The 15,313-nt window shown below is 46.1% G+C and overlaps 1 protein-coding gene across 4 annotated transcripts in view; it reads left to right on the plus strand.

Annotated features, from left to right (window-relative positions):
* The window catches only part of LOC134936845 (disintegrin and metalloproteinase domain-containing protein 9-like), a 211,728-nt gene that overhangs the window by 122,290 nt on the left and 74,125 nt on the right, over positions 1-15,313 (plus strand). For all 4 annotated transcript variants that reach the window (XM_063932126.1, XM_063932127.1, XM_063932128.1 and 1 more), the window contains 3 exons: positions 6,159-6,339; positions 11,679-11,771; positions 12,506-12,701. In XM_063932126.1, coding sequence (XP_063788196.1) covers positions 6,159-6,339; positions 11,679-11,771; positions 12,506-12,701 — 470 coding nt within the window. The remainder of the gene's footprint in view (positions 1-6,158; positions 6,340-11,678; positions 11,772-12,505; positions 12,702-15,313) is intronic.

Raw genomic sequence — 15,313 nt, forward strand, 5'->3', positions numbered from 1 at the left:
ACTCGACTCCCCGTTGAGTTTGAACTTTGGGAGCTGGAGGAAGTGCGGAATGAAACCGATTCAGGATCAGCGGTTTCAACAAAGAAACATGAAATGTCCTGGGTATTTTCAAGAAGGATGGTAACTGTAACCTGTAGGCAACAGGATTGATGACTTGTTCAATCTTGAAGGGTCCGATGTAGCGAGGTGCAAATTTCATGCTGGGAACTCTCAACCTCAAATTCTTCGTGGACAGCCACACACGATCACCCACCTTGAGAGCAGGAACCGCTCTACGCTTCCTATCGGCAAACTTCTTATACCTGAATGAGGCTTTAAGCAGGGCTGCGCGGACGTTCCTCCAGTTATTTGAAAACTGACGCAAGGTGACATCCACTGCTGGAACAGAAGTTGCGGGAAGCGGTTGGAATTCTGGGACTTTAGGGTGGAATCCATAATTAATGAAGAATGGTGTAGAAGAAGATGAGGAATGGTATTGATTGTTGTGGCTGAACTCGGCCCAAGGAAGGAGTTGAACCCAGTCATCTTGAGAGGAAGACACATATATACGGAGGAAGGCCTCCAAGTCCTGATTCACCCTCTCGGTTTGACCATTGGTCTGAGGATGGTAAGCCGTGGAAAACTTTAACTTGACTTGGAGGGCTTGACACAAACTTCGCCAAAATTTGGCTACAAATTGTACTCCACGATCCGAGATGATCTCTTCAGGAAGACCGTGAAGTCGGAAGATCTCTTGTATAAACACTTGAGCCAACTTGGAAGCTGACGGAAGACCGGTGAGAGGGATGAAATGTGCCATCTTGGTGAACCGGTCAACTACCACCCAGATGGTATTAAACTTGTTGCAGATAGGTAGATCGGAAACAAAGTCCATCGACAAATGGGTCCAAGGTCGACGGGGAACAGATAATGGAACCAGTTGCCCCGCAGGCGACTGGCGGGAGACTTTGTGTTGGGCACACTTTGGGCAGGAGGCAATAAATTCCATAACGTCCTTCTTCAGAGTTGGCCACCAGTAGGACCTAGAAATAAATTCAAGGGTTTTCTGAATGCCTGTATGTCCAGCAAAACGGGAAGCATGGGCCCAATGCATGAGCTTCTTCCTTAGAACTGGCTTAACAAAACTTTTCCCTGGTGGAGGCGTAGAGTCCATCCCTACCGTGGAGAATGCCAACGGATTAATAATAGGATGCTTGTCTGCAGACTCGGACTCATTTTCTTGCTCCCATGAGCGGGAAAGGGCATCGGCCTTACGATTCTGAGAACCCGGACAGAACTGGAGTTTAAAGTCAAACCTAGAAAAGAAAAGTGCCCATCTGGCCTGACGAGGATTCAGACATTGTGCGCCTTTGAGATATAAAAGATTTTTGTGGTCGGTAAGTATGGTGATTGAGTGGGAAGCTCCCTCCAACAGGTATCTCCACTCCTCCAGAGCGAGCTTAATGGCTAGCAACTCCTGATCGCCAATGGCATAGTTGCGCTCAGCTGGGGAGAACTTCCGGGAGAAGAAACTGCAAGGATGTAGATGTCCATCTTTGGCCCTCTGGGATAACACCGCTCCTACTCCAACGGAGGAGGCATCTACCTCTAAGATAAAAGGAGAGTCGGTGTCGGGCTGTTTCAGAACTGGTGCAGAGATGAACCGTTGCTTCAGAAGGTGAAAGGCCTGTGTAGCTTCCTCGGACCACTTGGACGGATTAGCACCTTTCTTGGTTAAAGCAGTGATAGGCGCCACGATGGTGGAAAAGTCTCGTATAAATTTTCTATAATAATTGGCGAACCCTAAGAACCTCTGGACCCCTTTGAGGCTTAAGGGTATAGGCCAATTCTGGATTGCTTGGAGTTTCTCAGGATCCATCTCTAGTCCGGAACCGGACACACTGTAACCTAGAAACGGAATGGTTTTAACTTCAAACACACACTTCTCCAATTTACAATAGAGGTGATTGACACGGAGACGGGAAAGAACCTCTTTTACCCAGAAACGATGATCTTCGAGATTATTAGCAAAGATGAGGATGTCGTCTAGATAAACCACGACATGGCGGTACAAGATGTCCCTGAAAATCTCATTCACGAAGTGCTGGAAGACTGCTGGAGCGTTGCTCAATCCGAAGGGCATGACGAGGTACTCATAATGTCCGTCACGGGTGTTAAAGGCGGTCTTCCACTCGTCACCCTCACGGATTCGGATGAGATTGTAGGCACCCCTCAAGTCCAGCTTTGTGAAAATAGTTGCACCACTAACTCTATCAAAGAGCTCGGTAATCAGGGGTAAAGGGTATCGGTTCTTGACGGTAATGTCGTTCAGACCTCTGTAATCGATGCACGGACGCAGACCACCGTCTTTCTTCTTAACGAAGAAGAAGCCTGCGCCGGCTGGAGAAGAAGATGGTCGGATGAAACCCTTCGCCAGGTTCTCTTTGATGTACTGTTCCATGGAGTGTGTCTCAGGCAGAGACAACGGATAAGTTCGGCCTCGCGGTGGAACCTTCCCTGGAATGAGGTCGATTGGGCAGTCCCATTCTCTATGAGGAGGAAGGATATCAGCAGAGGCTTTACTGAACACGTCCGTGAAGTCTTGATATGGAGGAGGCGGAACATCAGATGACCTGGGGAAGGAAGAACAAACAGGAAGAACTTTGGCTAAACAAGTCTCAGCACAGGAGGGACCCCATGCCAGTATTTGCGTAGTCGTCCAGTCAATTGATGGGTTGTGGAGACGGAGCCATGGAAGGCCTAAAACCACTGGATGTGTGGCTCTTGGAATCACTAAAAAAGAAATATACTCAGAATGAAGAACTCCCACTCTCAGACGAACTGGAAGAGTCCTTAAGGAAATGACTGCGTCAAAAATCTTGCTGCCATCCACGGCAGTCAAAGAGATGGACGAGGACAGTCTCTCGGTGGGTAGGGACCACCGTTTAACATAAGCTTCGGTTATGAAATTCCCAGCTGCTCCGGAATCAAGGAGGGCAATGACGTTCCTGTAACGTTGAGCAATTTGGAGCGACACTGGGAGGTTACAGTCATGAGGAGATGGAGAGGAGATCATTACTCCTAGCCGGCCCTCTCCTTGGCGAGCTAGGATCTGGAGTTTCCCGGATGTTTGGGACAGGCATTGATAGTGTGCGACGGAGCAGCACAGTAGAGACAGAGAGACTCAGAGAGACGTCTTCGGCGCTCAGCGGGAGATAGACAGGAACGACTAATTTGCATAGGCTCATCCTTGGATGGAGATGGTTGACGAGGAGGAGGAGCAGAAGATTTAGGAGTAGATGATCTTCCTCGCTCGGTTGCTCTCTCTCTGAAACGTAGATCAACCTTCGTGCAAAGAGAAATTAGCTCATCCAACTTAGAGGGCAAGTCTCTGGTAGCTAACTCATCCTTGATGCGTTCTGATAAGTCATGCCAGAATGCAGCATACAGGGCATCGTCGTTCCATGCCAGTTCGGATGCCAGGATTTTAAACTGTATAAGATACTGTCCCACAGTACGTGTTCCCTGGCGTAAACGGAGAATCTCAGATGAAGCAGATGTTATCCGGCCTGGCTCGTCGAAGATGCGCCTGAATGTAGCTACAAAGTCAGTATAGGAGGATAGCAGGGGATCAGACTTCTCCCATAAAGGTGATGCCCAGTCAAGGGCTGAGCCACTGAGAAGGGAGATGATATAGGCAATTTTGGTACGGTCACTGAAGAAATTGCCAGGTAGAAGCTCAAAGTGGATTTCACATTGATTGAGAAATCCCCTGCAGAACCTTGGAGATCCATCAAATTTTGCTGGCGTTGGAAGATGAAGATGTGGACTGGAAATGGGTAAGGTGGGTGGGGTTACAGCTGGTGTTACTGTAGTGGACGCACCGGACGTGCCAGGTCCACGGAGGGTCGTTTGAATCCCATCCAGCCGTGTAGAGAGATCCTGGAGACAGCGGATGATGTGGCCCTGTGCAGCCTCCTGATGTTCAAGTCGGGCTGCCAGTTCTTGCATCGGCCTGGCCGCTTGATCCTGGTCTCCGGCTGGATTTATTAGGTCAGTGCTTACTGTCACAACTGAGGGCCTGAGCTGACGGGGGGCAGCCTCAGTTGTAGGGGCTGAGATGTAACGGAACCTGGGAGGTTGTATCAGACCCCTAGACATGTAAGTAACATGTAGAATAACTGCCCGAAGGCGTGACCACGACAACCAGGATTAAAGTCAATGATGTTTATTATGACAAACTCCGTAACACAGCAGCAGTAAAAGGAAACATAAAAGTCAACAGAGGATAAATACAATTCCTGGGTACTACAGGGTGGCAAGGGCCACAGGCACTGGTAGTGTGAGACAGTTCTTATAATCTTCTAGTTGGAAAGTCCTTACCAGGCCTGACTGTAGCAATGGAGAGAACCCAGGATCGTACCAGCTGATGTTCCAGGAAAGGCTGGGCTGCTGAAGGTAAAACGGCTGCTGTGGATACTGGCTGGAACCAGACTGTTGTTGGTACGGAGTGGATACTGGCTGGAACCAGTTAAATAATAAACGAACTTGAGAGCGATGAAATAATAATGAAGTTTGGAGTTTGAGAGCGGTGAAATAATAATACCGGTGGAGAGTGGTAAACTGCAGAAAAGGACACCGGCCCTTTAAGAGAAGCTATACACTGCTGGAAGCTGGGCTGGAAGCAGGTGATTGTTTGAGAGCGGTGAAATAATAATACCGGTGGAGAGTGGTAAACTGCAGAAAGGACACCGGCCCTTTAAGAGAAGCTGTACACTGCTGGAAGCTGGGCTGGAAGCAGGTGATTGTTGTAGCTGGAAACCGGTGAGTCCAGAATGGATCGGAGAGTCAGGCTACACCGCAGATGGAATGCTGGTGCGGGTCTCTATAGCAGAAGTCTGGAGACAGGAGCTGGAACCTGGAAGACAACCACAGGAGAGAGACAAACTGGAACTAGGTTAGACAACCAAAGCACTGACGCCTTCCTTGCTCAGGCACAGCATACTTATACCTGCAGCAAGGAAGGGGTTGGCTAGGCAATTATGCAAATCAACAATACAGACAGCAGATTGGTGGAAATAATCAGATGACAAAATCCAAGATGGCTGCGCCCATGCAGACACTTGGAGGGAAGTTTGGTTTGTAATCCATGTGGGAATTGAAACAGTAATGGCGACGCCGGCCACAGGAGACAGGAGACGCCAGACTGACAAGCGCACATTTAACCACGCGGGCACAGCGGAGGCCGCGGCTGATGAAATCACCACTCTGACATTCTGCATGTGGAAACTCAGGAACAGCGGGATCCGGTCCTGGAACGCTGAGCCAGCCTTAGGAGGCATCTGAAGGGTAAGTAATGGCGTCCAGATACCCGGATCGTGACACAGAGGACCTAGATCTTATTCTTAGTGTCTTCTGATGACCTTAAGTGAATCTAACATGTCATGGAAAAGTATGAATCCTGCCTGCTGATGATCGTCAGGAGAGGAATCACGTGGAAGACACCAAACTTAGTCTCTGATGACTCTAGCCCTTGGCCTCCCCTTAGTTGAGGTTAATTTAACTGTTCCCTGTTATTTTTGTCTACTTGAAGTCATATTGAAGTTGAGGTGTATATATTTACATACGTGTCCCCATACACCCAGAGACTATGCGCCATACGGCGAGAAACACGCGACACGACTGAAATGCTCTGAGAGGTGTAGCTTACCGTAGCTTTCTACATCTTATGCGCATCGCAGACGCAGCGAAACTCCGCTCACAGAGTACTAGAGAGGCTGTGCTATGACTTCCACACAGGAATTAGCTTTAAACATGTACTAAACTGCAGATGAAGCAAAACTGAACTTGGCGTGAAAAAAAGCCACAGCCACTGCATGTCTTACACAGACTCACAGATATACAAATGTTTCACATCAAATTGATCAGTGTACTCTACCAAAGATTTTTGTTGCTCCCAGCTGTTTTATTTATGCGAATAAGACACACATTTTGAGTGAGGAAGATGATTGGGTTGGCCGAGATGCCAGGGACCTGGTGCACCGAGAGGGGTTATTGACCAGAGCTTGGGCAACAATGTATGAGGACAAATCTGTACTGTATCACTTTCATTTACTATTCTATTGTAAGAAGTGTGTTATGTGCTCTTAGGTGTCAATACATCTTTTTATTGTGTCCAGGACTGCAGGCAATGCAAAGAGCTTCAGCAGCTGTAGTTTGAAGGATTTTCAGACTTTTGTTACGAGGACTGGGGCCCATTGTCTCCTCAAACACCCTAACATAAATCCACTGGTGGACCCGTCCTTTTGTGGTAACAGAATGCTGGACAGTGGTGAATCCTGTGACTGCGGAACAAGAACTGTCAGTAATCATGATATACCATTCCTTTCATATACCTCTTTGTTGTGCAGCCAGTTATGTGTGCACAGTCCAAATGTATTTGATTTGGCTGTAAGTAAAAATTGTAATACACAAGTAGTGTAATACCCCTTTTCCACCAAAACTTGGGTCCGACCTGGGTAGTTGAACATGGTTTCAAGTTGTGTCACAGCGACCCCATTTACACCGCAGGCTGGACCTGGGTTAGTGGTGGGTCTTTCCTCTGCCGGTGCTTGTAGATGACATCAAGCACCGGTGAGCCGGCTCTACCTATTCTGTTAGCTTGACTTGAGTCAGATAACCCGGATTGTGCATTTGCACCGCACTGTTACCCGGGTCCTCCCCGAGTTCAACCCTTGTAGCTACCAGGGTCGTATTCACAAGTAACGCAAACTGGGTTATTTATCTCAGACCCTTTCCCACCAAACTTGGACCCAGGTTGCCCTGGCAATAACCTGGGTTATTAGTTTGGTGGAAAAGGGGTATTAATAAGCAATGATAATCTTCTTTTTATTTAATGACTAGTGTCTGAGTACCAAAGATATCAATATCTTTCCCATATGATGTCCATGTAGGGCATATCTCACCACCCATGCCATAAAGTAGAGAAGGGGTAGGCAACATGTAGCATTCCAGCTGATGTATAACTATACATCCCAGCATGCCCTGCTACAGTTTTGCTGTTAGGGCATGTAGGATGTGCAGTACCGTAGCAGCTGGAGGGCCATACGTTGGCTACCCCTGGAGTACAGAAGAGTCAGAATGCAGTGCAAATCAAAATTTACAGCGAACCAGCTAATTCACAAAGGTGAAAAGTTCCAGGGAGTCTTCACATTGCCATTCTGTGGATCGCTCTTCCATACTGTATATGTAAATTATGATGGGATTTAAATCTGTAAAGAGAACTAAAGTGACAGTGTTGAAAATTAATTCTGCTCTGTGGTGTAGTCAGGGCATAATAACAAAATTGATAGGGTTAGTTCCATACAGAACATTTTAACCCAAATTTTGACAAAAAAAAAAATCACAAAATGGCACTCCCAAATGAAGAAGAAGGCAAATATTTTGCTGAAGAGGTCTCACAATGTAGGTCATCTCTGACAGCCTCTGTTTAATACCATCCCAACTTCTCTCAGCCGACAGAAAAGATTTAGAATGCCAAAACATCCAGGAATATTTCAGACAGTCCATTAATCCCAAATTTTCACTAGAGTCAGTCTAGGACAGAGGTTCCCAAATGCGGTCCTCAAGGCACCCCGACGGTCCTGGTTTTAAATGTATCCATGCTTGGCCACAGGTGACTTAATTAGCACCTTAGTCAATTTAATTTAACCATCTGTGCTGAGCCATGGATATACCTAAACCTGGACTGTTGAGGTGCCTTGAGGACCACGTTTGGGAACCTCTGGTCTAGGACATTATGGATCCCACGGTCTCGCGTCTTCTGTGATGACTCTATGGCAACTACTTAAAATATGATTCTGCATGTACAACAGACCGATATGCGCAAATACACTGTACAAATATCTGGCCAACCCGCTGATATCTGATTGGCCAGATAATTGGATAATGTATGCCCAGCATAAGCAAGCAGGAGTCAGGAGATGATGATATGGGAAGTGACAGGTAACACTGCTACACTCAATAGTCTAAGGGGTCTATGTACTAAGACTTGGAGAGAGATAAAGTGGACAGAGATAAAGTACCAGCCAATCAACTGATAACTGCCATGTTACAGGCTGTGTTTGAAAAATGACAGTTAGGAGCTGGTTGGCTGGTGCTTTATCTCCGTCCACTTTATCTCTCTCTAAGGCTTAGTACATAGATCTTTAAGTGCCTCAGAAACACAGAGGGATCAGGGGAGACATTGGAGGCTGAATCTGAATCCTGATCTGACCTGAAAGAGGCTGGTCAAATCAAATCCTGGGATGAGTGATGCAGAAGCAGGCAAGCTGGCAACATTGCTTAAACTGTATTAAAAAAAAATTGAGAAATATAAGTATACTTTACAAGTGCGTCATTCTTACATTTGCCTTTACGCAACATCAACTCTATTGATAGTTGTAGCTTCCAAATAAATGTAGAATTGTAGACTATGGACTACAATGTCTTCTACTAGATAAAGGTGGAGCTAGCTATTGGGAAAGCTCTGAAAAGCTAAACTATTTGGAGCTTGGTAAATTGCTATTTTTTGCAGTTCCATAGAAAGCTACTATATAGGAACTGCTTTTGTAACCAAAAAGAGAGACCCTCAAAATAAATAGTAGCCCTGATAATAATGTGGCAATCCTGCAAAAATGTCCATCTTCAGATGATTTACCACAAAAGTCCTTCAATAAAAAGGCCCCATAAACTTGTTTACCAAACAAAACAACAACAACACTACAAAAAGTCTAGGGGAAGTTTGAGCGCAGTGGCTCTCAAGGGTGATCTGTGTCTATAAATATGAATAAATTGGCTGTCACACTTAGCCAGTTATTTCCATTTACAGAGTGACTACTGTACTCTTAATCCTCTGACATATTTATATCATCTACAGTGGTGCTTGAAAGTTTGTGAACCCTTAGAATTTTCTATTTTTTTTGCTGAAATTTGGCCTAAAACTAGCTCAGGTAGATAAATATTAAAATTAAATAAATGACACAAAAAATTAGATGTGCTCATTGTTTTATTGAGGAAAATGATCCAATATCATATATCTGTAAGTGGCAATAGTATGTGAACCTTAACAGATATTTTGAAGGTGAATTAAAGGCCCTACACACTGGCTGACATCAGTGCACGATATGAACGATCTCGTTCATTAATGAACGAGATAACGTTCATATCGTGCAGTGTGGAGGCACCAGCGATGAACGATGCGCGGCCCCGCGCTCGTTCATCGCTGGTGCCCCGTCGGCTGTGCATGCAGGCCAATATGGATGATCTCGTCCATATTTGCCTGCAGTTCTATGGAGCCGTGTGACGGGGGGAGTGAAGTAACTTCACTCCCCCCGTCACTGCCCCCCTGCCGCCAGGTCGCCCGTCGGCCGTATCCGCCGTTGGGCAGCTCGGCGGCGGATCGGCCAATGTGTAGGGCCCATTAGAGTCAGGTATTTTTCAATCTATGGGATGACAATCAGGTGTGAGCTGACAACCTGTCATTTTAAAAGAACGGCGATCTAACACGTTTGTGGAAGTGTATCATGCCACGAACAAAGGCGATTTCTGTGGACCACAGAAGAAGAGTTGTTGATGCTCATCGGAATGGAGAAGGTTACAAGACTATCTCTAAAGAGTTTGGACTCCACCAATCAACAGTCAGACAGATTGTGTACACATGGAGGAAATTCCAGACCATTATTACCTTCCCCAGGAGTTGTCAACCAACAAAGATCATGCCAAGGGCAAGGCATCTAATAGTTTGCATGGTCACAAAGGAACCCAAGGTAACCACTAAGCAACTGAAGGCCTATCACACATTATTTAATGTTAATGTTTAGGAGTCCACTGAACAACAATGGTGTGCATGGCAAGATTGCAAGGAGAAAGCCGCTGCTCTCTAAAAAGAACATTGCTGCCCATCTGCAGTTTGCTAAAGATCATCTGGACAAGCCAGAAGGCTATTGGAACAATGTTTTGTAGACGGATGAGTCCAAAATAGAGCTTTTTGATTTAAACGAGAAGTTTTACGTTTGGAGAAAACAGTACACTGCAGCATAAAAAGTCCTACAATCTGTGAAAGACGGTCATGGTTTGGGCCTGTTTTGCTGCATCTGGCCCAGGACGACTTGCCATCATTGATGGGACTATGAATTCTGAGTTATACCAGAAAATTCTAACAGAAAATGTAAGGACATCTGCAGGGGCGTAGCTATCTCATTTGGGGCCCCATAGCATCATTCCATGCATACACGCCCCCCCCCCCCCGCTTATTTGGGGCCCCATAGCATAAATACCCCCCACCCACGCGCACCCCGCACGGAGGCACCCCCTATAAAGCACTCACCATTGTGGCCACAGTGTGCTGCTGCTACACTGCCGCCACATCTGCTCTCCTGGCCGGCCCGACTCCGTCCACTGTCTCTTCACAGACGCTGGGTGGAGGCGTGGCCGTGGTCCGGGGATGTCGGATGTCCCTGCATACTCAGCAACGCCTCCTCCCAGAATTAGTTAGTACCCAGGGGAGGCGGAGCCGGCCGGGTAAGCAAGTGTGGCTGCAGTACAGCAGCGCAGCACACTTCTTGTAACGTAAAAAGCTGCAGGGGCTTAGAAGCTGGTTGCAGGGGAAGGCTCGTGCCCCATAGCAGCCGCATCCCCTGCACCTATGGTAGCTACGCCCATGGACATCTGACAATGAGCTGCATCTCTACAAAACGTGGGTCATGCAGCAAAACAACAACCCAAAGCAAACAAGTCATTCAACCAAACAATGGTTAAAGAAGAATAAATTAAAAGTTTTGGAATGGCCAAGTCAAAGACCTGACATTAATTCAATCGAATTGTTGTGGAAGAGCAGTTCATGGGAGGAAACCCACCAACATAACAGAGTTGAAGCCTAATGGGGTAAAATTCCTCCAAGCAGATGTTCAGGACTAACCAACAATTACCGGAAACGTTTACATGCAGTTATTGCTGCACAAGGTAGTCATACCAGATATTAAAAGCAAAAGGTTCTCATACTTTTGCCACTCACAGATATGTGATATTGGATCATTTCCCTCAATAAAAAAATTAGCACGTCTAATTTTTTTTGTTTCATTTGTTTGATTTTGTTCTCTTTATTTAGTTTTAGGACTTGTGTGGAAATCTTAGGTTGTTTTAGGTTAAATTTCAGTAGAAATATAGAAAATTCTGAAGGGTTCACAAACTTTCATGCACCACTGTAGTTTCGAGTCTAATGTGGTTTTGACACATACAATAAGAGGGAATCAGTATGATATACTGGTGGGCGGGATACCGACTGTCCACATCCCGACAGCGGCATACCGCCCACCAGAATGCCGGCAGTGGTGCAAGCGCAAACAGTCCCCTTGCGGGCTTGGTGGCTCGCTGCACTCACCACAGGATCTATTCCCACTCTATGGGTGTTGTGGACACTCACGAGTGGGACTAGTCCTTTTTTGCCGGGATTCCGACTGCCGGCATTGTCGGCTGTTGGGATTCCGGCGTCTGTATCCTGATCGCAGGGATCCCAACAGTCGGCAAATTGAACAGAACCCCAATAAGAGTTATGGAGCATAGTAGTTTGGCATGTGGTAATGGAGTGATATGAAGCTGCTGATTTGTCTGTGGCTGCCTCTTTCTTGCCGTAAATCTGATAATTGTGTATTTGTTAACAGGAGTGTGACACCGACTCCTGCTGTGACCATGCAACGTGTACTCTGAAGCTTGGAGCCAACTGTGGCAATGGGGGGTGCTGCTCAAACTGCCAGGTACAGAGTACGTATGTCTCAATGCAGTGGAAGTCATTTACAGAGCAAAACAGTAACACAGTGCATCGCATTGTGCACAGAGGATGCGGTCAATTTACCTATAATCAAAATCCAGACAGTCAAAATCCCGACAACCATTGACCGATGGTCAAAATCCCGACATGGTCAAAATACTGACTTTTAAAATATCAACAAGGTCAAAATACCAACATTTAAAATGTCGACAGGTCAAAAAGTCGACATGAGTTTCTCATTATTTTTTTCATTGAAAGCGACTTGTTCAAAATTTACCATCCCAATGGACTTGGAGGAGGAATATAATAGTGTGCCAAGGCGCAGCAAGGTGCCGAGCCCGAAGCATGGCGAGCGCAGCGAGGGGACGCGGTACAGGTATACGGTGTCCATGTTGACTTATGTCGACACAGCAAAACAATTAAAAACTTGTGCCAACTTTGTGACCTGTCGACATTTTAAATGTCGGTATTTTTACCTTGTCTGTATTTTAAATGCCGGGATTTTGACCTTGTTGGTATTTTGATCGTCGGTCAATTGTTGTCGGTGTTTTGACCGTCTGGATTTTGAGTAAAGGTATTTCATACTAAACCCGTGCACAGTATTATTGTACAGTATTATTAAGGATGAAAATACTACAACCACTGTATGCTCTCATATATATATATATATATATATATATATACTATATATATATATATATATATAACTGTATGTATTAGATCCTTCCAGCTGGGACACTGTGCAGGAAAGCTGTTGATGAATGTGACCTACCTGAATATTGCTCTGGAACAAATGCAGCCTGTCCTGAGGATTTATTTCAGCAAAATGGGAACCCATGTGATGATAAAAGGAGCTTTTGCTACAGGGGAATTTGCCAAAATGCTGATATGCAGTGCAAACAGTTGTTAGGCCCAGGTGAGTATACGTATCAATAACATGAATAGTGTCTGTTGTAATTCATGTGTAAGTGTTTCCTGCTACAATGAAAATATACATTCAGTGCTATCTTCCCAAAGTTTCTTTTTGTTATTCTGCACCTCCTGGGTAAAGTAATTTTTGTCTTATTTTTATTAGTGATTATTATCTCCTCCTCCTCAAGGTACCATAATAGTCCAGGTTATAAGGATATTCGTGCTTGTGAACAGATGGTACAATCAACCTGACTGAGGTACTAATTAATACCCCTTTCACATCGCACAAATAACCCGGTATCGACACGGTATATTGCCGTGTCAAAACGGGTCAGTGTGCGATGTGAAAGCGCCTTTCCCGAATTAGCGGGTCGCCTGACCTGGTAATTCAACCCGGTTAAAAAGAAGGGTTATTACCGGGTTGAATACCGGGTCAGGTGCAGTGTGAATGGGAGCCTAGGGAGAGGCGGCACAGGAGATGAGCTTATCTCCCAGCGCCGCCTCCACCCCCGCCCCTGCTGCTGCTGCGCCCCCCGCTGCTATGGCAACCGACCCGGTATATTGCCGGGTTGGAAAGCCAGCAGAGGAGAGCAAATGCCGGATCCCACCCGGTGAGGACACGTTTCTCTTACCGGGTAGGATCCGGCATTTGCGATCTGAAAGCAGCATTAGTCACCTGTGCTTAAGCATAGATTTTCTTAAAACCTGGACTGTTTACGGTGCTTTGTCCTAGAGCTTCCGGCTGTCTTTTTAGACTAATTGGTGACATGACAGTGTTCTTATTTATAAGTGATAAACCCATACCTCCCAACATGACCCTCTCCAGAAGGGAGACAGAATGCTCTACTCCTGGACTAACCTCTTAACTTACGATTGCCATCATCTGTGGTGAAACACCTATTTTATCCATTAACGTGTTCAAACAGGCGCCGGCAATCATAGATTAAGAGAAAAGCCCAGGAACAGAGCATTTCGTCCCTCCTGGAGAGGGTCATGTTGGAAGGTATGTAAATAAACCCATCAGAACAGAGGGTTAATACCTGACTTAAAACTAGAGATGAGCGGGTTCGGTTCCTCGGAATCCGAACTTCACCCATTTTACACGGGTCCGAGGCATACTCGGATTCTCCCGTATGGCTCGGTTAACCCGAGCGCGCCCGAACGTCATCATCCCGCTATCGGATTCTCGCGAGATTCGGATTCTATATAAGGAGTCGCGCGTCGCCGCCATTTTTCACTCGTGCATTGGAAATGATAGTGAGAGGATGTGGCTAGCGTCCTCTCACTTTGTTTCAGGGGGCTGCATATCTTTATTCTGGGGACCAGCAGTATTATAGGAGGAGTACAGTGCAGAGTTTTGCTGACCAGTGACCACCAGTATTATACGTTGTCTGCCTGAAAAATGCTCCATATCTGTGCTCAGTGTGCTGCATATATCTGTGCTCACACTGCTTTGTTGTGGGGACTGGGGACCAGCAGTATTATATAGGAGGAGTACAGTGCAGAGTTTTGCTGACCAGTGACCACCAGTTTTATACGTTCTCTGACTGAAAAACGCTCCATATCTGTGCTGCATTGTAGTATATAGTAGGAGTACAGTGCATAATTTTGCTGACCACCAGTATATAATATATAGGAGTACGGTACAGAAGGCCACTGCTCTACCTACCTCTGTGTCGTCAAGTATACTATCCATCCATACCTGTGGTGCATTTCAGTTTTGCACAGTTTGCTGACCACCAGTATATAATATGTAGCAGTACGGTACAGGAGGCCACTGCTCTACCTACCTCTGTGTCGTCAAGTATACTATCCATCCATACCTGTGGTGCATTTCAGTTTTGCACAGTTTGTTGACCACCAGTATATAATATATAGCAGTACGGTACAGTAGGCCACTGCTCTACCTACCTCTGTGTCGTCAAGTATACTATCCATCCATACCTGTGGTGCATTTCAGTTGTGCGCAGTATATATAGTAGTAGGCCATTGCTATTGATACTGGCATATAATTCCACACATTGAAAAAATGGAGAACAAAAATGTGGAGGGTAAAATAGGGAAAGATCAAGATCCACTTCCACCTCGTGCTGAAGCTGCTGCCACTAGTCATGGCCGAGACGATGAAATGCCATCAACGTCGTCTGCCAAGGCCGATGCCCAATGTCATAGTAGAGAGCATGTAAAATCCAAAACACAAAAGTTCAGTAAAATGACCCAAAAATCAAAATTAAAAGCGTCTGAGGAGAAGCGTAAACTTGCCAATATGCCATTTACGACACGGAGTGGCAAGGAACGGCTGAGGCCCTGGCCTATGTTCATGGCTAGTGGTTCAGCTTCACATGAGGATGGAAGCACTCATCCTCTCGCTAGAAAAATGAAAAGACTTAAGCTGGCAAAAGCACAGCAAAGAACTGTGCGTTCTTCTAAATCACAAATCCCCAAGGAGAGTCCAATTGTGTCGGCTGCGATGCCTGACCTTCCCAACACTGGACGGGAAGAGGTGGTGCCTTCCACCATTTGCACGCCCCCTGCAAGTGCTGGAAGGAGCACCCGCAGTCCAGTTCCTGATAGTCAAATTGAAGATGTCACTGTTGAAGTACACCAAGATGAGGA

Source organism: Pseudophryne corroboree, chromosome 6 (assembly GCF_028390025.1).
Source record: "Pseudophryne corroboree isolate aPseCor3 chromosome 6, aPseCor3.hap2, whole genome shotgun sequence".
Classification (NCBI taxonomy): domain Eukaryota; kingdom Metazoa; phylum Chordata; class Amphibia; order Anura; family Myobatrachidae; genus Pseudophryne; species Pseudophryne corroboree.